General features: G+C 49.2%; 1 protein-coding gene across 1 annotated transcript; it reads right to left on the bottom strand.

Annotated features, from left to right (window-relative positions):
• Positions 1-942: 942 nt before the first annotated feature.
• On the bottom strand, positions 943-18,417 carry AKR1B1 (aldo-keto reductase family 1 member B). The gene is made up of 10 exons (XM_007177137.3): positions 18,258-18,417; positions 9,695-9,862; positions 8,846-8,962; positions 7,766-7,843; positions 7,340-7,462; positions 6,718-6,824; positions 6,326-6,407; positions 5,699-5,782; positions 3,939-4,021; positions 943-1,347 (listed from the first exon to the last, which is right to left on the bottom strand). Exons 1-10 carry the CDS (start codon positions 18,321-18,323, stop codon positions 1,305-1,307), a joined length of 951 nt encoding a protein of 316 aa, XP_007177199.1. The 5' UTR covers positions 18,324-18,417; the 3' UTR covers positions 943-1,304.
• Positions 18,418-21,846: the final 3,429 nt, after the last annotated feature.

Here is a 21,846-nt window from a genome sequence, read left to right as displayed (position 1 = left end):
CGTAAAACTTGAAGTCAACACTTATCTATCTGACCTCCTTTCCTGGCCTTTGTTAATTCTGGATAAGGAAACATTATTAATTTTTTAAAAAGCAACAGCATTTGTAAAAGTAGTAAAAGGCCTTTACTTTTGTAACCCTGTTTAAAGTATTCATCCATCTCTGTCACTTGAGGATACAGCGAGAAGGTGGCCGTCTACCAGCCAGAGAGCCCTCAGCAGAACCCGACCATGCTGGCACCCTGATCCCGGACTACAGGCCTCCAGAGCCTTGAGAAATACATTTCTGTTGTTTAAACCACCCAGTCTCTAGTACTGGGTTGGCCAGAAAGTTCATTCCGGTGTTTCTGTAAAATCTTATGTAAAACCCAAACGAACTTTTTGGCCAACCCCATAGTTTGTTAGAGTGGCCCAAGCTAATACCTATTATTGATGCTTTTCTTCCCTCTGGTCCAGACAATGAGCTTCATGAAAGTAGTTTCTTGTGAGTGGTGCTGCTTAGTAACCATAGGACTTTGGCCTTCACAGGTAGGAGGAACAACCAAGTAATTTGTGAAATAACAAACGGACTTGTGTTCTGGCTCGGCCGCAGAGCTGAGGTTCTCAGCCTTGGCTACACATTAGAGTCACCCAGGGATCCTGCAAACTCTTGATGTCCTGGCTACACCTGGACAAATGAGATCAGTTTCCAGGGATGAGGACCAGACACGCCAGCATTCGAAACCTCCCAGGTGTCTCTGATGTGCAGCCAGGATGAGACCCAGACCCGTAAAGCTAAATGGGTGAAGTACCGAGGTGAGGGGTCCCCACCCAAAAGTAAAGACACCAAGTCCTCCCTCCTGTTGCAGAGCCGAGTGGCCTGCTGTATGGGTATCAACAGGAGGAAGGGTGAGGGGCAGGGAAGGCGGTACATCGTTTCAACAAACCAAAACAAAATAAACAGCATCACACTCATAAGAGCACATTTTATTTGAGGCAAAGAAAAGTCTAGCTGAAAGGATTACAGTTCCAAGCAATCAAAATGCAATTGTTAGAGGCACTATTTTGATTTTGTAAATTCAATTTAGAAAAGGGTATTTGGGTTGTGCTTTCCCCAGATGGGTAAGAAGAAGGGCAAAGAAAACTGAAGAGACTTCTAATCTACTGATTCTGCTCTTCGGACCCAACACCAAGCTGGCTGAGCCCTCGCTGGTTCGTCTGTAAGTCGCTGACCCACCGCTGAGGGACACAGGCCAAGCTATACTACACACAATAAAAGTGAGGCGGGGAAAAGCAGGTCACCTGGGGAAGGGCAGGCGCCCACAGCTTCAAAACTCCTCGTGAAAGGGATAATCCTTGTGGGCGGCACAGCTATCAGGAGAAAACAGAAACACATTAGCTTTTCGAGGAAGAGATGTTGACCATAACAAACTTCAAAAAGTCAGAAATGGGGCTTCCCTGGTGGCGCAGTGGTTGAGAATCTGCCTGCCAATGCGGGGGACACGGGTTCGAGCCCTGGTCTGGGAAGATCCCACATGCCGCGGAGCAACTGGGCCCGTGAGCCACAACTACTGAGCCTGCGCGTCTGGAGCCTGTGCTCCTCAACAAGAGAGGCCGCGACAGTGAGAGGCCCACGCACCGCGATGAAGAGTGGTCCCCGCTCGCCGCAACTAGAGAAAGCCCTCGCACAGAAACGAAGACCCAACACAGCCAAAAATAAATATAAAAAAATAAATAAATAAAAGCAAAAGGAAAAAGAAACACTTCTCTAAAAAAAAAAAAAAAAAAAAAAGGTCAGAAATGGTGTCTCATTTAGGCAGAAATAGAGGCCTCAGAGGGCACAAGCCTCTTCTGAGACTGCAGATCCTGGGTCTGCCCTTGGGGTCGTGGCCCACCTTCCAGTCCTCTGCCAGGGGCTCTCATCCATCAACACCTGTGTGATGGACACCACCCTCCCCATGTGCCCAGCACTGTGCCTAAGGTGTGCAGGGCGGCAAGACACGATCCCTGCCGCCTGGTAACTCAGTCTAGTTACAGGACCAGAGAGCACCTATTGCCTTAAACAGTAAGAGGGTGATGATAACATAAGAGATTTTAACAGTCTGGACACGTGACACAGCAAGTGCTCCGAACACATGGAACAAGAAGCCACTGTCACCTCCCAAACCTCCTGGGTACCAGTGGGAGCTGAAGTGAGGCCAGGAGAGGAGGTGAGGATTTGCTACAGGAAGCACAGGGAAGGGGACAGGCTGCACGTCGAGCTGGGGGTGGACTGATGCAGGCGTACGTGTTGGCCAAGGTTCACGGTCCCATCTGCAGGGCCAATGGCCTGTGTTGGGAATGTAATGGCAATAGTGTTGGAAAGTCTGGCTGGGCAGAGTGCGAAAGGCCCAGGGTGAACCCTGCTTGGGGCATACAACTCTTACTCAAATATTTAGGCAATTCAAAAGTTCCCCATGGCTTTTTTTTTTTTTTTTTGTCATCCTATCAAACCTGAGAAATATAACACTGCCATTAGCCACAGGGGCTCAGTATAGCAACAGATGCCAAACTGTGGCAATGTGTATGTACGTATGTATGTGTACACATGGTTAGAAAAAGCTTCCTAGGTGACCTGGGGATGTTGCAGCCAGCCGCTCCCTCCCCGCTCCAATCCGAACCCATGAAACATCAGTGGCCACAGGATAATCTGACAGCTGTTTCTAGAATAGCACTAGAGAGTAGAAGGAGTCTACACATAAAGGGGCCGAACAGAAAACCCCTGTGGTTTGTCTGCCCTTCAATACGCTGCGTCAGCAGCGGGAAGGGAAAAGGAAACTGAAGGAACGATCAGTGATTCTCAAAGCAGAACGGATGTAACTTGGCGACTGATTCACTTCTCTCTTCTCTCTCCCTTGCCCACTAGATCAAAAATGATTTTAATGTCTAAAGGGTAAGCACCATTAACACAAACAGGGAGAGCAGAAAGGGCCAGTGGTAAACTCTGCTCGTGGCGTATTCCGACTCCGAGGCCGCGGCGTGGCAGCAACACACTCACAGGCATGTGCTCGACCGAAGCTCAGGAGAGAGTTATCGGCCAAGATGCAAACCTGGCGGACACCTGCCGGGGCGGGTGGGAAGCCGCCAGCGGTGCCAACCCAGAACTGGAGGGAGAGCAGAGGCTGGAAGGAGAGAGCTAGCACCCGAGTCGGCCTTAGGGAATGTTCGAATTTTGCTTAGAAGATTAACTACTTGAGAAGAAGAGAAGAAACAGAGAAGTCGGACGATAAAAATCACGACAGAGGTGGTTCTCAGTCTCCACTGTGAAGTGGGGAGATTCTTCCTGAAAGCAGAAAATGAGTTTTAAACTTTACGGAGTTAATGCAGTGGTGCAAAAACGAAAAGAGAAAAAACAACCTTCCTTGTCATCTCCCTCAGATTCCAAACTACAAGTCAGAGGGAATACAAGGAACCAGCACATATATAGCTGGAAGGGCCGGGTGACTCTGTCAGTCACAGGGTTTAATCGCTGTCAGAGCTGGGATGAACACGAGCCCCAAGCACCATGGTCTTCCGACTAAAACCCTTCCATTAGTCATTAGAGATAAAAGAGTCACACGCAAATTTTTCCAGGAAGGTGGGGCACGAGCCACCTGGGATCATCTGGTTTCAGATGTGCTACTAAAATTTGAAAATTAAAAGTCAATACATGTGGTTACTGCAGGTTAGGCCAACAGTGCATGGGAGCGGGAGGAGAAGACATCTAGGGCAGAGCTCCCTGCATTTCCCGGGGGCTGAGTGCGGCTCAGCTGACACAGTGTAAATGTTTCCTGCTGTACACGGAGGAGAAGGCAAGTTAACAGGCAAGGTAACATGCACAAGGCAGAGCCGCTGCAATAGCAGGACTTGGACAGTAAGGCCTCCAGGAGGTATTCTTTCATCTGCAGCACCTGATACCCTCCTGGGGCTCTCCCGGGACTCACCTCACCAAGGCACAGACCCTCCAGTTCCTGTTGTAGCTGAGTAAGGTGGTCATATCCGCACTGCTCAGTTCAAAGTCAAAGACCTAAAAAGAAAAAGAAAAAAAAAAAAAAAAAAAAAAAAAACCAACCCTCCAATAAGCTCTGGAAATAGCTATCAAACACAGAACAGGAAAGCATACAAGCAGCTCCAGGCAGGGCCGCTGATGAGATGCTGCCTGGAGTGCAGAGGGGCAGGAAGGTAGACTAAACTCAGAGAAAGTTTCTTACATGACTATTCAGAGGACGCACATGTTTTGTCTGGGTACTATGTGAACAACGAAAACAGACCTTCCCTTCCAGAACCTCCGAACAAAATGATACTTTTTCTTCCATTTATTTCTTCCATTCATTTCAAAACCTCTGCCGAGCACTTCCACTGTGATAAGCACCAGGCGGAACACAGTGATGGGTAAGAAGTGTCTTTGCCTCAGTTTACAATGAAGCAAAGGACGAGGTAATTCAACAGCTAGGCTACAGGGAATAATTAGCTGCACACTGCAGGAAAGATGCTCCACAAAGCACGCAGGGAATCCAGAGGAATCAGGAAGGAATTCCAGCTGGGAAGCTGAAGGATGTGGTCAAAGGAGACGCTATTTGAGATGGGCCTAAGAAGCCACATAAGGTCTTGACAGACAGAGAAGACGAGAAAGGCATATCAGGCGGAGAACTCTGCCTACCCCAGGACCAGAGGGGGGCCCTCAGCTTGGATAATTGCGGAATGTGCAGAAAGAAAGCCTGCTGCATACTCTGTGGTCACAACTGTGCAAAAATGTGCAACGACTACACAGTAAGATGCAAAATAATTATGTTAGCACTAGAGAGTAGTCATTTTATAATGTTTCTTTTCTAACACCTTGAAAAAATAAAATAGGAAACAAAACATCCGTCTCTAGCAGGATATGTGTTTCTCGTGGTCACTATTTTACCACTTTATTTATCTCCTCCACCCTCCCCAGGCCCCAGGGACCAGCAGCACGTGTTACAGCCACAGCCTGGCCAGTGGAACAGGCAAAAATCAGCTGCTTGCTATGGAAACAAGAGCTGCTGGGAACCAGGGCTCAGGTGAAGACAGAGGGGGTCCTGGCGGAGCTGCTCTGCTCAGTGACAGCAGAGGCTCACGGGCGCAGGGACCCTCCTGGAGAGCTCTTCTCCCAGCCCAGCCCCCAACACTGGTATGAGAGGCAGGCAGGCAGGAGGTGCCAGGAGGTCTGCTCTGCTCTGGCAGGTGCTCGGAGAGAACACCTCACTGGTGCCCTGTAAGGTCTCTGCAGGCCACGGACTTATCAGCACAGCAGTGTTTGCTGAGTGCTTATGAAGGTATCAAGCATTGTGTGAAGCCCTTCGGTGCATCTTTTTTAATCTTTATGACAACTCTTGAAATAGGTACTATTTTACAGATGGGGAAACTGAGGCACAGTAACAAACGGAGCCCTGATGCAAACCCAGGCAGCATCACTCAAGAGCAACATTTCTCGGCAATGACGAGTTCCCCGAGGAGCCTCAGCACGGTGTGTGCGTGCAGAGCGCGGCCCGAGGCCCAGGGCCTGCCGGGCGCAGCACCGCCTCCCAGAGGAACCACTGTCCCTGGTCCACGGCGGGCTCCCTGCCACTCCAAGAGGAGACGGGGGGAGGGGGGCCCACACACGACAGTCCAGAGGCCCTGTGAAGAGCTGGCCCCTCCTCCACTGAGGAGACCCTGGGCCCACCAGCCAGGACCTTACCTGGAAGTTCTCAGCAATGCGTTCAGGCGTCACAGACTTGGGGATCACGATCAAGTTCCTCTGCATGGGGAACCGGATCAGAACCTGTGAACAGAGGGGCCAAGTGCGTCCGTACACCAGCAGCTCTACACTCTCATCTCACCTAATCTCACACACCCGTCACCCGGAGAAAGAAACCCCAGAACTTCACAGCGAGGAAACTGAGGCTCAGAGGTGATGGGGTCATGCCCAGCAAGGGGGAGGGGAGGCGCTCAGGATCTGACCTCCGAGCCCTGCCCTCAGCCTCCCCGCCACGTGCTTCCGCATCTCCCGGGTACGTTACTCCCTGTCTGGGAACTCACTCTACCATTTGGGAGCGCTCAGCTGATCACGAGTGGCCTTCCATGAGTACAGAGATGGGTGTTCCCAAACAGTGGTGAGTGCTGACCCTCGTGCCAGCCCTCGGAGGTAGAAGGGCAGGTCCGGTTATCCCCAGACCACACGCAGTCTTCTACGTCCCTTTCCACCACACACTCCAGGACCCAAGCCTGACGGGGCTCAGTCACTCTCCCCCCTGGCTAATGGGAACCACCACCACGAATGCAGGAAGTTCTGGGAACAGTCACGAGCGCCTGGAAGTGGCTGTACCTGGGCTGTGGTTTTATTGTGCTTGTCTGCAATCGCTTTGATCCTGGGATCCTCCAGTAGGGAAGGGTCCTCGGGCTTGGCCCTGGAGACAGAAACACGGTCTGCGTGAGCAACCATCATCGCCACCACTCCAGGCAGCCGGCAACCCTAACCCTAACCCTCATCGACCTTGGAGGGCAGCCCGCCTGTCTTCTGATTCAGAGCTCAGTTACGAACTCCCAACCCGCTGGAAAAAGAGGCTACTGGAAACACCAACCAGGAACCCAACAGGAGGCTCCTGGGGAGGTCTGCCCATCAGCCCCAGAAGCATCTTCCTTGATACTGGATTCTTCTCTGTAGCCATTTCTAACCGTCACTAGCTGACAAGAGAACACAGTCCCATGGAAACTCACCAGGGCCTGTCGGGAGAGCCAAGGGGACTGTAGGCAGTCACTACAATGCCTTTGGACTGGCAGTACTGGATTAACTTCTCCTGAGTGAGGTACGGGTGGCACTCGACCTGCAGATGCAAACAGGGGGGTTGATGGTGCCACTGTGGGCACGGGCCATGGGACACACGGGAAGTCTCCCCGTGCTAAGCCCTCCCCTCCCCAGACATAAAGTTATATGTAACCAATGTCCCAACTCCTAGATAAGCTGTAACAACTGTCTCTGTTTCCCAGCAACCGTCCTTGACATGAACGATAATAATCTTGTTACTGTTGCCAGGGGCCCGGAGGGTTTTTCTGGCTTTGGCCATTTATCAACTGCGACAGGTCCGAGGATCTCAATGTCTGCGCACAGCTCATCTCAAGACCCTGAGTCTTCACAAGGCAGGCTCAAACCCTTTCTCTCCTGCAAGTTTCACTCCCAGATGTGTCACTCTCTTTCTGAGCCGTAAATCAGGACTCTGCCAGCGTCCAGGGACCTGCCTCCCAGCTGCTCCCCAGGTGACTCGGACAGAAAGTTAACTGCTAGGATCACACAGTAACAAAACAGCCTCCCACGCACATCAGCTTCCCTGCCGGATGTTACCTGGTTAACCGCCGGCTTATATTTTAAGCCAGGTTTGTTTAAGATCTTCTCCACCTGGAGACGGTTGAAGTTGGAGACTCCAATAGCTTTCACCAGCCCTTCGTCCACCAGCTCTTCCATGGCCTAGAGACCAAAGAGGGTCTGCTTGCTGCTGACATGTGCCCCAAAGGACAAGGGGCAGAAGCACCTCTCGCACCCGCCACCTTAACAGGCCCTGCCCTATTCGGTGATAGCAAATCAGATCTTTGGGGAGACAGGAGGCACCAAGACAAAAGCCAGGTCGGCTTTAATGACACAGGAAGAGCAAAAAACAGTAAGAGAAGAACAATTACAGCAAAAGAAATGGCAGAGGATTCACAGCTGGCCCCTTGCAAGAAGACTGGGGAGGCGGCAAGGAAGGGGAGGCCAAGCCAAGGGCTGCCTTACCGTCCAGGTGTCCACAAAATCGTTGTCACTGGGAACCACGTTGCCATCCCCATCCAATGGGAAGAAGTCCTTCCCAGGCTGTGGTAACAATCAAAAACAATCAATAACAGACCTGCATAGAACTGCTGGGGGGGCTGCATCTTTGAAAGCAAAGTTCTAAAACAGTTATTCGAAGCTACAATGGCTGGCTACGTTTTTAGAGGATAATCGAGAGCAAATCTGTGTCAGTGTGAAAAAGAAACGGCAGACAACTCCTGAAGCCCCGAGACCCTTTTTCTATCGAATGGGTTGGTGCTGACCAGAGATGGACAATTCTCGGTCAGTGAGATGAACCCTGCCGTGGATGGCAGTGTGTGGATGGGCAGGGAGGGCTCAGGACCAGGATTCACAGGGCCCATGTCCTGGCTGGATCCAAGCCTACAAAACCACCACCTCACCGAGCCCTGCCAGCTTACTGTGAAAAACAAAGGATGAAAGTAAGGCCCCGATATACCACAGGGCAATAAAATAGAGTTATAGGGTAAACCCTGCATGCTTTCCAGCTGGCTGACAAAGCAGAAAACTGAGCCCCGTGGCTAGAGAGGAGGCAAAGGACATAATAACTCTAGAGGTTTCTGTGAAGAGGCAGGCTGCCGAGGTTTATCAAGCTTCCGCAGGATGGGGCGTGTGTGGAATGTAGAGACACACACAAACATGTACAGGGTATGAATGGGTATGTGTGTAGGTGCCTGAGGCAGGGGGGAAGGGCGGTCACCGATGACATCTTATGGCCATGGGCAGGAGTGTCACCTGAGCCATGTTCACTGTCACAAAGTTTCAAGTTATACGATCACCACATTACAGGGCATCACTCTTCAAACTCTGAAACGTGCAGGTGAGTCCCCTGAGGTTCAGATTCAGAGCGCCTGGATGGGGCCTGAGACTGGGTTCTAACAAGCTCCCAGGTGACGCGATTGCGGCTGATCCAGGGACCATACCTTGAGCAGAGCAGCAAGGACACACACAGACTGTCCACCTGCTCACGACCTGCTAACAGGAGAGGGTGATGCCAAAGGCTACACCTGAGCCCCGGGCACCTACCTTGAAGCCAGTGGGCCAGTGAATAAGGTAGAGGTCCAGGTAGTCCAGCTTCAGGTCGCTGAGCGTCTTCTGGCAGGCGCCTTTCACCAGGTCCTTCTCATGGAACGTGCACCACAGCTGAAGCCCGCGAGAGAACATGTCTTACCCTGCGTGCCGGAAGCGCTTTCCTGGCCGGGAGCCAGACAGCTCGGGGACAGAGGACTTGCTTTCCTCTCCCCACAACCCACCCACTTCACTGTGACGCTATAAACAGTGGGGAGGGAGATTCCATTTCACACGTGGATCCTAACTTTTCCAGAGGAAGGGAGGATGGTCAGATAAGGAAACCTTTCACAAGGACCGAACTGAAGGCACCAAGTAGAATGGACAGGTCAGCAGGCCAGCCCCAGGCTCTAAACATGAGCCCTCTGGCCTACCCTCCCACAGGCTGGTCTTCGTGGAACCAGCCTCACCCTCCCACCTGGTGCCCTTTGGGCACCACCAGCCTCTGGGTAAAAGACAGTGGCCAGCGGCGGAGATCAGTCTGCAGATGGGAACCACGTACCGTCCTCAAAGATAACTCCCTGGAAAGGGGGCGCCAACCCACAGCTTTGGCCCCACCAGCAAGGGGCTCCAACCAATGGGTCCGGGCAAAATGACCATCCAACAGACAGGCGACCACAGACGGGCGAGCCCTACAGCCCTCGTGGCCTTGAGTCAACACAGTTCCCCTGGAAGAACCGCCTGCCGGGTGATAACCGTAGCTGTATCAGGAGGCCCCAGAGCGTGGTCGGGGCCCCGAAGCTAATGCTGCCCCTGGATGAATGTGGACAAGGGCCCTCCCTCAGGCTCCCCTGCAGAGCGGGGTACCTTGCTGACGATGAAGAGGTCCTCACGTTTCACCACCTGCTCCTGGAGCTTCTCCTGGATGGCCAACCCCACCTCGTTCTCGTTCTGGTACACGTGGGCACAGTCAATGTGACGGTACCCAAGGTCAATCGCTACCTTCACAGCCTCCGTCACTTTGCCCGGAGGGGACTGAAAGAAACAGGAAATGGAAGGCACGGGGATAAAACCAAAAATGAAACAAAACACACAGTTTGCACACAACCCAGAAGCAAGGGTGGCAGGAACCCACGGCTCCTCAGGGGCTCCCGTTTCTTGTAAGGCCAGCAAAGGCAGGCCACGGCCAGTGTCTGAACATCCCGAGGTGAGATGCAATGTTGCTTCATTTTAGGAAAATCTGACAACCACTTACTAGCAGCACAGATCACCTTAACTAGATGGGCCAAAGCCTGTCGCTTCCTTGTTTCTTCAGAACCCGTTGACAGTATAAAAAATCCCCCACTCTCTGAATCTATTAGGTTCCCAAGACAATAAGGGATACCGTTTCCTTCAAACAGCTCAAAATATTTCAAAAGCGCTGTAAATATTCACTCCAATTCCCGTTTGGTTCCCGAGTTCCGTGAGTGAATGCCTATGATTTATTTTCTCCTTCCACGCATGGATTCTAGTATTCGCCATCACTTGTATTCAAGCAGTTTTGAGTGTATCAAAGTCAGGAACATTACTGGTGCAGATTCAAAGGCCTGTGCTCCAATCTCACTGTGTAAGAATCTGCTTTAAGAGGCGGAGGTGGGAGGTGGGCTCTCAGAGGTATTAGCGGGCAGAAATGAGTTGACAGGAGGGGGAAATGGGAGCCATGGAAGACCACCATATGGTTTGTGTTCAGAGCGGCAAAAAGACTGAACGGCGCCCCTGCCCGGACCATCTGCGCGTGTGAGTGAGCAGGACAGGCGTGGGGAGCGCCCCCAGCACCCAGACTGGCCGCACAGACGCTCATCTCCGCGATGCTCATCTCCGCGATGCTCCTGCTCCGACCAGAGAGGTGGAAAGCAAACGCATGCGCATCAGACTGCCGCATGCATAGAGCGCATTCCTCTAGAGAGCTGGGGTAGAAAAGAATGACCAGGAAAACTCCCCAGGGCCATGAGCAGCTGCAGACATCTGCTGTTTTGACATCAGCTGTTGTGAACAGGCGAGGGCAGAGGAGCGGGGGACCCTCGCCCAGCTCGCTGGCCACCACGGAGGGAGTAGGGGGCGTGGAGAGGCGATGCTGACCTCAGGTATGAGATCAGAAAACATCTTCAGACAATCTGGCAACCTCCTAGTTCCCTGGAGGACCCAAGAAGCTGCACCTGCAGCCTTCCCCCTACCCTTCTCGGTTAAAGGAACAGAGCAGGGAAACCTGGGCATAACCAGAAGGGAGTAAGTACCACGGCCTCCTTGTGGCGTCCTGGGCACAGCTGCTGAAGAGAGCAGAGCACACCCCTTCCCAGGAAAGAGAACAGCTAAGGAGACCCAGCTGGGGAACTGGCTGCCGGCGCGCGTCGACTGTCTTCAGGCTTGACGGCGCCCTGACTGGATTTCTCTGCGGGTCTGTACCGTGCCAGCCCAGCACCTCACGGCCCCCAACCCTGGGCAGAGGGGCAGGAACCTTTCCCAGGCCCAGCCCAGCCACACGCTGCATCTGCCACAGCGACTGGCGCAGGGCCAGAGACGTGACCCCAGCCAGGCCCATGAGAATCAATCTTTGGACTTCAGCTGATGCTACCAAGACCAGATTTCCTTCTGCTGGGGTCCCGGTGCTGGAAGCATGTGAGCCAGGAGCTGCTAGAGGAAAGTGGGGGCGAGGGACAGGTGAGGGTTGGTGAGAGACGGCTCCTGGGCACATCTTTTATAGCCTTGAATCTGGTACCCCTGACATCATTTTGTAAGTCAATGAATCCCCACCCGGACACATTTTTTTTTCCTGGTTAAGATTAAATTGGTTATTCAGTTCCTTGGAACCAGAAGAGTGCAGAGTAGGATAATCAAGGCTGCTGAACAATTGACAAAAAAACTTAAAAACACATTCTTGTGATGTTTTTATTATAGAGAAGCCAAGGACAGAAATGACCTTCAAGAGGTCACGAGGAAGCTACAGCTCCCTGACCCTTCCCTGGACAGAGGGTTGATTAGCTAGAGAAGCACGTGCTGAGAAGCTAAGCCCAAACTGCTTTCAAAGGGGAAAGCAAAGCAGAAGCGAGGACTGTCACGTATTTTACAAATTAAATTTGTACAGCTGTGGCAATTCATAAAAAGACTTGCGAACGGGTGCTACATGCCGGCCTCCCCTTTTCAGAGACGCCTTTGCAGCAGTGGGGATTAAGGCTGCCTGCGGCCACCGGCTCTGTGTGCAGCCAGGAACCAATGGCTCTCACCTGGGCTGGGCAGGCCAGGCCCGGCTCTGGGACAGGCATGCCGGTTGCTAGGAGGCTTGTGCCAGGGCAGATATGTCACAAAATGGAACCTGCCCCGTGCAGTGTTTAGCCCACGATGGCTCAAACGGAAAATAACAACAGCTGCCATTTGTTATGGATCAATTTTCACTAGTTTTAAACGTATCATTGAATTGAACCTTCACCACGACCCTGGTAGATATGGTTACCTCTGTGGATAAGGGAACTAAGGTGCAGAGAGGTTACGAAACTGGCCATGATGGTGCAGTAAGATGTCAGGATTCAAACCCTGGCGCGAGGGCCTGAGAGCCAGTCTCTGCTGAGAGGTCTGTGTACTCTGGGGTGGACCCCAAGAGGCTGTGAGACACTGGTCAGGGAGAGGACAAGTCTCCTGGGCTTGGAAAATCATCCTCTGAGATGAATATATACCAGAATCCACAAACTATGTTCAATACTATCTCAATCAAGAGCCCTTCCCACAAAGAGACTAAACTAACTTCCCTCATCACTTTAAGATACGGTAAAAAATGACGCAATAAACTTGGGAATGTTAGCATACAATTACACCATCTCCCCATCCCATGTCCACATTGAAAACTGCCCACGGAAGGCAGGGGTCCAGACTGAGACTTTGAAAAGAAAATAAATCGTGAAGATCTGTTTCCATACATCTAATAGGAAATCTGCAGAAAACCAGTAGAGGAAACACCCAAGTTATAAATAACCAAATTATATAAATCCTTTAAATTTATTTAAAAAAAATAATAATACAAATACAGTAATACAAATCCTACAGACAAAGTCATGTTTGAAATTCATTTCTGCTACTAATCTGCCCTGTGACTTGGCCACATGCACCTATTCCCATCCCCCTCAGACCTTACAGCTCCAAAGCTCTAGCTTGGGCGGCAACTTGTTGATGTTCTGGGCTGATGGCACCAAGTGACAGTGGTGACAAGTCTCTGCCCCTGAGGCCCCCATCAGCTTCACAAACTGGGCCTATTTCCTTTTCATAGTCCCAACTCGGAAAACTACTGTCAGTCTCTCTCTCTCTCTCTCTCTCTCTCTCTCTCTCTCTCTCTCTCTCTCTCTCTCTCTCTCTCTCTCTCTCTCTCTCTCTCTCTCTCTCTCTCTCTCTCTCTCCCTCCCTCCCTCCCTCCCTCCCTCCCTCCCTCCCTCGCTCTCTCTCTCGCTCGCGCTCTCTCTCTCTCTCTCTCGCTCTCTCTCTCTCCCTTTAAAAACCTAATCATCGGGCTTCCCTGGTGGCGCAGTGGTTGAGAATCTGCCTGCCAATGCAGGGGACACGGGTTCGAGCCCTGGTCTGGGAAGATCCCACATGCCACGGAGCAACTGGGCCCGTGAGCCACAGTTACTGAGCCTGCGTGTCTGGAGCCTGTGCTCCGCAACAAGAGAGGCCGCGACAGTGAGAGGCCGCGATGGTGAGAGGCCCGCGCACCGCGATGAAGAGTGGTCCCCACTTGCCGCAACTAGAGAAAGCCCTCGCACAGAAACGAAGACTCAACACAGTCATAAATAAATAAATAAATAAATAAAAGAACGTGAATTTCTTTAAAAAAAAAAAAAACCTAATCATCTTCCACTTTGCTTGTAGCCCATGCTAGTTACTTTAATATCCCTCCCTCTAGTCCCTCTGCAAGTCAAAAACAAAAGACAACAACAAAAACACCGCAGATCCAAAGGAGAAAGGTTATAAAACAATGCCACTGGTAAAAAACAAAGTGTCTCAGAGATTGAATCCTCTGCAGTTTTAACACGGGGATTTCTGGGAGGAGAGGACTGTGTCTTTTCTGGCGTTTTTTTTTTTTTTTTTTGAAATTTTCTCTAGTTAGCAGGTATCGCTTTTGTAATGAAGGAGGTGGATAGGGAACAAAGGAAACTTCACTTTGGGGAAGAAAAACCATCCTGGGTAAGAAGTATGAGAACAGTGTGCCAATGGTAACCCTGGAGCAAGAAACAGGTAACCATAACTTTTGATGTGAACTTAGATTAATAAAGAAATAGGGCATCAACCTCTAAGGCCTTGAAAACTAACATATTCCGGAAAAGCTGTCACTGAAAAACACTGTTTAACCTCTTCTGATTAAACCAGCTTTTCTTCAGAGAAACTCAACCTGCATTTAAGAGAAAATAAGCTTATTTCTTATTATTGGTTTTGTTTAAATACTAGTGATGTCACAATATAATTTTGTTTTTCATTGTAAATATAAAGCATTTTAACTAGATGCATGTTAAACAGACATCTGTGACCTAATTTCTCAAAATGTATTCCAGGTTCCAATTAATTTACTTAGAATCTTCTGGAAGAGGAGTTGCCAAACTTTTTCTGAAAGTGGCCAGACAGAAAATATTTTAGGCCTTGTGGGCCAAATGGTCTGTCATAACCGCTCAACTCTGCTGCTGGAGCAGCACAAAAGTACTCATGAACAATATGTAAAGGAATGAGATGTGTTCTAATAAAACTTTATTTACAAAAACAGGCTGTGGCCTGCGGTTTACCAACCCCTGAGCTGCTGGAAGAGCATACAAAGAAATGGGGATTAGGCAGCAGTCCCAGCCTTGATTTGTCCTAACTCCTATTCACAAATAACATTCTGGCTTCCAACTCATCCCCTCAATAATAAAAAGGTATTCTGATATTGAACGCAGATATTCTGGGGACTAAAAGGGTTTTAGCCCCTGCTCTAATTTAACCAGTTGACAATACAGTCCCAATCAACTTGGGGTAAACCTGAGTGAGCTGGGCCTGCTCGCCTGCCCTGTGCTTACACACAACGCTCCCACTCTGCACAACTGGGAGACCTGGATCTGGCAGTTTTGTATCAACAAGGCTTAAAATCTGCCACACTCATACGACTCCAACAACATAAGCATCTGGCAGAACCCGGAGAATGGCAACAATGTGCAATTTTTCACGTCAACAGAGACGCTTTTCATTGTTTGGTGCAGAGAAGCCAACCTCACTTGGCTTATCATGTTCAACTATGTCCGAATTTATTTTACAGTTTAATAATGTAAACCACAATTTCCAATGATAAAGAGCATTCTGCTGAAGAATCTTTTTCATTGCCTTATCACAGGAAAACAGTCAATTCTGGCTAGGGTTTTTACACCAAAGCTCATAACTCGGTTTGGCAACAAACACAGACCAACTAATGAAACCAAGATTAACTTCCTCCCACTCAATGTGAATCAATCTGTCCTGAATTCCAAGACATGACTGTCTCCACTTGGTTGAGATAGGGATGGACCAGGAATGGCCCTGGGCAGGCAGGACTTATTTAAGTATCTTTGACCTTGAAGAGCTCCAGGTGTAGGCCTGCAGGGAGATGAGGCTGGTGAACAGAAAAACAAGCTACTGTTTTAGCTCCAGTGCCAGCACCTCTGCCTTCTCCCCTCTCCCCAGGCCGGGATCTCAGGCCATCATGAACTTGCCTTGAATTCTTTCTCAGCATTTTCTCCTATTCTTAAAGGAAGTGATATCACCCTCAAAGAGGCAAAAATTGGTTTATCGGTGGCAAAAAAAAAATCTTAGCTTATAAAATGGTTTGTGGCCCGCCAAAGAGCCACTGGACACAGACAGATGTACAGTCTATCTGTGATGCTGAACTTTACTGGTTGGGGGGGGGGCGCTAGAAATTAGGGAAAAATGTCTCAAAGGCTCCTGGGTGTGGGCAGATACAGAGATAATGGAAAAGAGATGGAGAAACTCTACCTCCATTCCTAGGTTTCGAGTATGTGGGTGAGTTACAACGGCCATTTACTATCAATTTTTCAGCTAGGGCCAAACATTTATCAGCAGCAGGACACTGGCCAGCATCAGAAGTAACCTCTGTTTTAGTTGCTTCCTGGCAATACAATGCTCGTGGCTTATTTACTGTCCATTGGGGAAGTCAAGCTTGCCAAGGGAAACTGCCTCTAAGCCACATGGGCTCTGCGGCAGAGATGCTCTCCCATCGGCCTGAAACCTTCACCTCCAAAGAGAGAACGGAGAGTGTGAGGACCTTCAAAGGAACAGTGATTGGAGACTCCCAGAGCCCCGCCAGGAGTCTGAAGGATATACAGACACAGCCACCGTCACATGGAAGATCCACAGGAACGAGGTGCTGCACCCACTCCCAGAGCCTCCCCCAGGTCTCACAAAGATAAGCAAACGGTATTTAGGTAACCCCATTTTTGTCCAGCATCTGTGAAGGAATATATACACACACACAGGGGAAAGGTATTAAAACACTATTCATATACCTTTTTTACTTGAAAAAAAAGGGAAATCTACTCCAAGCCCATACTTATACCATTTCACTGTCACCTCCCCTACCACGCCTCTACACAATTCCGTACAACATCTCCTCGCCGCCCCCAAAATCTAGTTATCTTACTTCTTCGTATTAATTGAACACATATCTTTAGGGTACCTACAATTTACCAGGCACCTTGAGCAGTGCTGTAAATAGTTGTGACCAAGGTAGACGCTACTCTTGCCCTCAACGAACTTAGTCTGCTGGAATGAATGATCTAAATGTACAGATTTTATAGAGCTATCTTAACTAACTATACAGCTTTGGGGTTGGTGGAGGGAGTGTTAAATGCTCAAGCAAAGGATTTAAAACCCGCTTTTATCAACTTTTACTCCTTATTTACCCCAGCCTAGTGATTCTGAAATGACGAACTTAAGGTCAGGACCATCATTTCTGAAACCGCGAGCTTAGAATAAAAATATTGGAATGCATCCCACCCAGTAAGGTTTAAGTATTGGTCTGTGGAACTTTTGTTCCAGTTACATGTGTATGTCTGGGTGGTTCACCATCGTAAAAACTGTAATTTGCCATTGCCAAGAAAGTGTCTGTTCACATCCATTCCAAGAGAATAACCTGCGACAGATGCAATTTAACTTGGTACAATGGTCATAATTCAATTACACCCTTAGAGCCACCACTGGGCTTTTGGAAGAAAACGCAAGTCACATATACTCTGATCACTTTGGCCAAGAAACACTTTCTGTGTGAGACAACTCTGTGACCCTGTATTCTCCCTTATATTTACAAATTTTCAACTGCAGGTTTTCCGGTTGAGGTAAGCACCATCCGCTGCTCTATTTCAAACCATTTCACAGCGCCCTCAATCCATGCAGTCTTTTCTTTCCCTTGTCTGTGTGTAAATAACCAATACCCAATCCTATATTCAAAGTTCCAAGGAAAACCCAGGTCACAGCTGTGCAATGTAATATACAATACCCGAAGCTAACTTATAAGCGGCTTAAAAGTATTGGGTTTTCCCTCGGCGCCCATAATACCACCCCTCTGCGCTCCCTAATTTTCAGATACTCAGACTACCCTTTTGACTCCTAACCGCTTCTTGGGGACTCTGTGAAGAGAGTTCAGTGGTACCGAGGTTTCCGAAGACAGTTTAACTACTGATGGCAGCTCGCAGTTTTGCACGGGCGGGAACCTCCCGGCCCAGATTCTCCGCCCAGCACACTACACCCCTAAGGGCACGCCCGGCTCCAGGGGACTCAGTGGCTCGCGTCTGGGGACATGTAAATAGACGGGTCCTGGCCAAACTCGTGCCGCCTAACTGAATCACCTGCAGTCTCAGAGCTTACCTTGGGACGCTTATTCCTGAGGGAGCAAAACCGAAAACGATTAAGGACAAACTATTTCGAAGAAAGACAAAGGAGCGGGCGTTAAGAGGTGCGGTTGAGCGAGGGACGCCGGAGCCCAAGGCTCTTTCCCCTCCATCTCTCAGGCGCCGCCCCCGACCTCCATCCTCGGGGACACGGGAAGCCCCCTTCGTTCGGCGCCCCGTTAGTGACTTTCCAGTTGGGGTCGGATTCAACGTGCGGCCCGCGGGTCCCAAGCACCAGGGGTTACGGGGTCGGCCGCCCGTGAGGCGTTCTCAAGCCCCCCCACGCAAGGCCCCTGGGCCGAAACCGCAGGCCAGCGCCCTGCCCGCCTCGGCGTCCAGGTTCCCGCGCTGCAGGCCCGATCCCGCCGGGGGCCCGGCCAGCCCGAGCGTGGCTCCTCCCAGGCGGGGCGTCCGCGGCGGGGTCGCTCAGGGTCACTGTAGGTCTCTCCCCGGCCCAGGCCGCGCCGAGCCTGAAGCGAGCCCCGGACTGCGCTCCTCAGAGCACCTACCTTCCAGGTGCCCAGCCCCAGGATAGGCATCTTTGCGCCGGTGTAGAGCACGAGGTGGTTGGCCATGACTCTTGAGCTCCGCTGACTCCGACCAGAGGACCATGCAGCGCAAGCTCGAGCGCGGTCCTTTATATAGCCGGTGAGACCCGCAGAAGCGGCGGGTACGATAGGCGCCCGGCTACGCAAAGGCGGCTTCTGATTGGCCCGCCGGCCAATCAGGATGCAGCGCCTCGGTTAGCCCGGGGTGGGGTGGCTCCGCGGGGACGCTCCTCCTGCTAGGTCCTAGCGGGACCGGATTCTTTTCTAGCCGGTGGTTCGCCCACGCCCCACGCGGCGCAGCTGGCTCAGCCAACTGCTGTGGAGCGTGGAAACGCGAATGTTTTAGCAAAAGTAACAGGCTTCCCGCAAATAGGTAGCCTGGGAAGGGTTTTTGTTTCATATTTTAAAAGAGCGCATATGGATACATTTGTCTATTGTTCAAGACCAGTATCGCGCTCTTTGGGAATTTGACCAAAGCCGGGTCTTTAATGTGTAGGAACACACAGACTGCTGCTGTAGTTTAGCACACTTTGCTCTTAGAAAGGTGCACGCCAGAGAAGTGGCTTGCAATCTTGCTGCAAAACATCATCTGGAGATTAGGGTTTGTCCAGCCTGTATGTAGCCTCCTAGGGCTAACTTCACACTCCACCCTAGATGTGAACTGTGTCTGTACACACTGAGTGTGGTTCAGCAAGCCTTCCTCCAAAAGCCAGCATCTCTTGAGGTTAGAAATCCCTGATGAGCTTAATCCAGAACACAGAGGGGACATTCAGTCTTTGGTAAGTATGACTCTATCAAAGCAGCACATTTCATACATGGTAACTTAGCGAAATTCTCTAGATGAATAAGGCAGAAACCCACAAAAGAAAAGTTAACTTTAATATTGTAGCTTCAAAATATTCCGAATTAGGAGGTGCTAGATAATAAATTAATCGGCCTTAATTGGCAGGTAGGAAAACACATTAGTTTCCACAATAACCAGAGGAAAGTTGCTGGAAGAGCTTTGTAGACAATTTTGGATTCTTTCCAACAACGCTTCTCCATGATGCTGCACCCTACCTCAAATTTGATCTTTCTACTCCATCTCCCTCTAATATTTCCCCTAATTTTGCAAGATTGGGAACTACCTCTGCCCGGTAATGACTCAGGAACCAGACCTCTGTAAACTCCATTCTGGTGATTTTCCGTTTAGTGACTTCTAAAAAGTGCCCCCCTAGGAAAAATTTATACAAAACAGACTAGCCCAGAGATTTTTTCCTTTTGACTTTTATACAAACTGTTGTTAGTAGGCAAATTCTGATACTATTTGTCCCCCTAATAATAGAATTTTAATTTGAGCCTACCACTGGGAATTTGGTTTGTGGTAAAACAGCAGTAGCCTACCACGCTTCATTCGTAAGATCTTTGTTGGCATAGAGGTTGCTGTCCAAAGTCACCCTGAGTGACCAGGTTGCTATACACAGAGGGGTTATCTGTTAGGGACATAGATTCAATATGAATGGCTTTGTTGTTCTTTCTTTTTTTTTTTTATAGAAAGTCTTATTTATTTATTTATTTATGGCTGTGTTGGGTCTTCGTTTCTGTGCAAGGGCTTTCTCTAGTTGCGGCAAGTGGGGGCCAGTCCTCATTGCGGTGCGTGGGCCTCTCACTATCGCGGCCTCTCTTGTTGCGGAGCACAGGCTCCAGACGCGCAGGCTCAGTAATTGTGGCTCACGGGCTTAGTTGCTCCGCGGCATGTGGGATCTTCCCAGACCAGGGCTCAAACCCGTGTCCCCTGCATTGGCAGGCAGATTCTCAACCACTGCACCACCAGGGAAGCCCTGTTGTTCTTTCTTTGATGATTGAGTTTACAAGTTGACTGCATGAGAGCATAACTGGCTAAGAATGGAGTATTCTGACTGGGCTATCAAATGTAAAAAGTCAGACCTGTGGATCTTCTATAGCAACAATAGTACTGTATTTGGGACATACTGTTTTGAAAGGCCCTGTTGCCTCTGTAATCTTTGTAAAATGACATTGTACGCATATCAAAATTATTCTTTAAAAAACCATCAATGGAATTCTTCTGAAAAACATTCTAGTAATTCCTATTAAGAGCAATATGAATCTTAATGTACTCGAAACCAATAATCCCATCATGAGAACCAGTAATCTCAACCTGAGGAAATAATTTGAAAGGAAAACACACATACATGCATGCGTGCACACACACACACACACACACACACACACACACACCGTACTATAGGTATAGGGCTGGTACTGGGGTGAGGCAAGTGAGGTACTTAGGTGAAAAATTGCAGGCCTGAATGTGGTACACCTCCTTAAACTTTCTACCCTTGGCACTTCACTTGCCTCACCCTAGTCTAGCCACACACACACACACACACACACACACACACACACACACACGTATGGATGAAAAACATTTCTATACACATAATGTAAAACTGTGAATGTCCAATAATAGCAAGAGATGAAGTGTCTTCATTAAAAATGAAGACAATTTAGATATAGAGAAAAGTGTATATGAAATAACACTAAGGTGAAAGTAGAAAACAAAATCATAAATAGGACATGATTACAAACATGAAAAAAACAACATGTAACATATGGATAAAGTTAGGAATAAGCCAAATGCAAGGGAGGATACTGTTTGTCAGATTATTTCATTAATAAACATTTTTTGCAATTAAAAGACAATTTCCTATTAACTACAGGATAAAACTTAAACTCTTTAGCTTGGCATTCCAGGTCCTGTGAAATCTAGTATAATTCTGTAAATATATGAGAAACTACCAAATTGTACACTTTAATAGGGTGCCTATGATGGCATGTGAATTATATCTGCATAAAGCTGTTATCAACAAACATACAAAGGTTACATGCGACCTGTCCACACAGGCTGCTGGAGGTGAAAGGAGGTAGTAGGCTCTATTCACAGTCTCTCAAGGACCCAGGCTAGAGGTTCCACCACATTGTTTCACTGCTGCCCCAACCCAAGTCCTCAGGGTTTGCCTCAGGAGAGCCAAAGAGCACCAGGAAGTCACAAATGAGTAATGAATTGCTCAGGCTTGCAAGTGGCACACATCACTTCCATCTACAATCTATTGCCAGACCTACTTGCAAGGTCCTGCCTATCTTCAGTGAGATGGGCAAGTGGCATCTTCCTGTGTGCCAGAAAGCAGAGGAGAAGAGAATACAGTAGAATACAGTAAGCAACAAAGTCTCTTCCACAAGGACAAACTGAGCCCGTATTATGTTTCAGGTACTGCTTTAGGCACTTTACATACATTACATGAAGGTGCTGTTGCTGATAGTAATAATATAATAGCTAATTTCTATTGAGCTTACTATGTGCCTGGCACTATTCTACAAGCATTGTGTGCATTAAATCATTTAATCTTCATAACCACTCTTTGCAGTGGGTACTATTATTCATCCATTTTACACATGAGGAAACTGAGGCACAGAGAAGGGAAATAAATTGCTAAGGTCTCATAGCAAGTAAGTGGCATGGTCAAGATTTAAACCCAAGAAGTTTGACTAT

The sequence above is a fragment of the Balaenoptera acutorostrata genome, chromosome 7 (assembly GCF_949987535.1).
Source record: "Balaenoptera acutorostrata chromosome 7, mBalAcu1.1, whole genome shotgun sequence".
In the NCBI taxonomy this organism is placed as follows: Eukaryota; Metazoa; Chordata; class Mammalia; order Artiodactyla; family Balaenopteridae; genus Balaenoptera; species Balaenoptera acutorostrata.
This window is presented reverse-complemented; position numbering and strand designations above follow the sequence as displayed.

Coding starts and splice junctions, on each gene's coding strand:
- AKR1B1 (XM_007177137.3), bottom strand. CDS start 18,323: ATGGCCAACCACCTCGTGCTCTACACCGGCGCAAAGATGCCTATCCTG. Junction 7,844..8,845: donor ACTGGCCCACTGGCTTCAAG/GTAGGTGCCCGG, acceptor TTGTTACCACAG/CCTGGGAAGGACTTCTTCCC. Junction 6,825..7,339: donor ATAAGCCGGCGGTTAACCAG/GTAACATCCGGC, acceptor TTGCATCTGCAG/GTCGAGTGCCACCCGTACCT.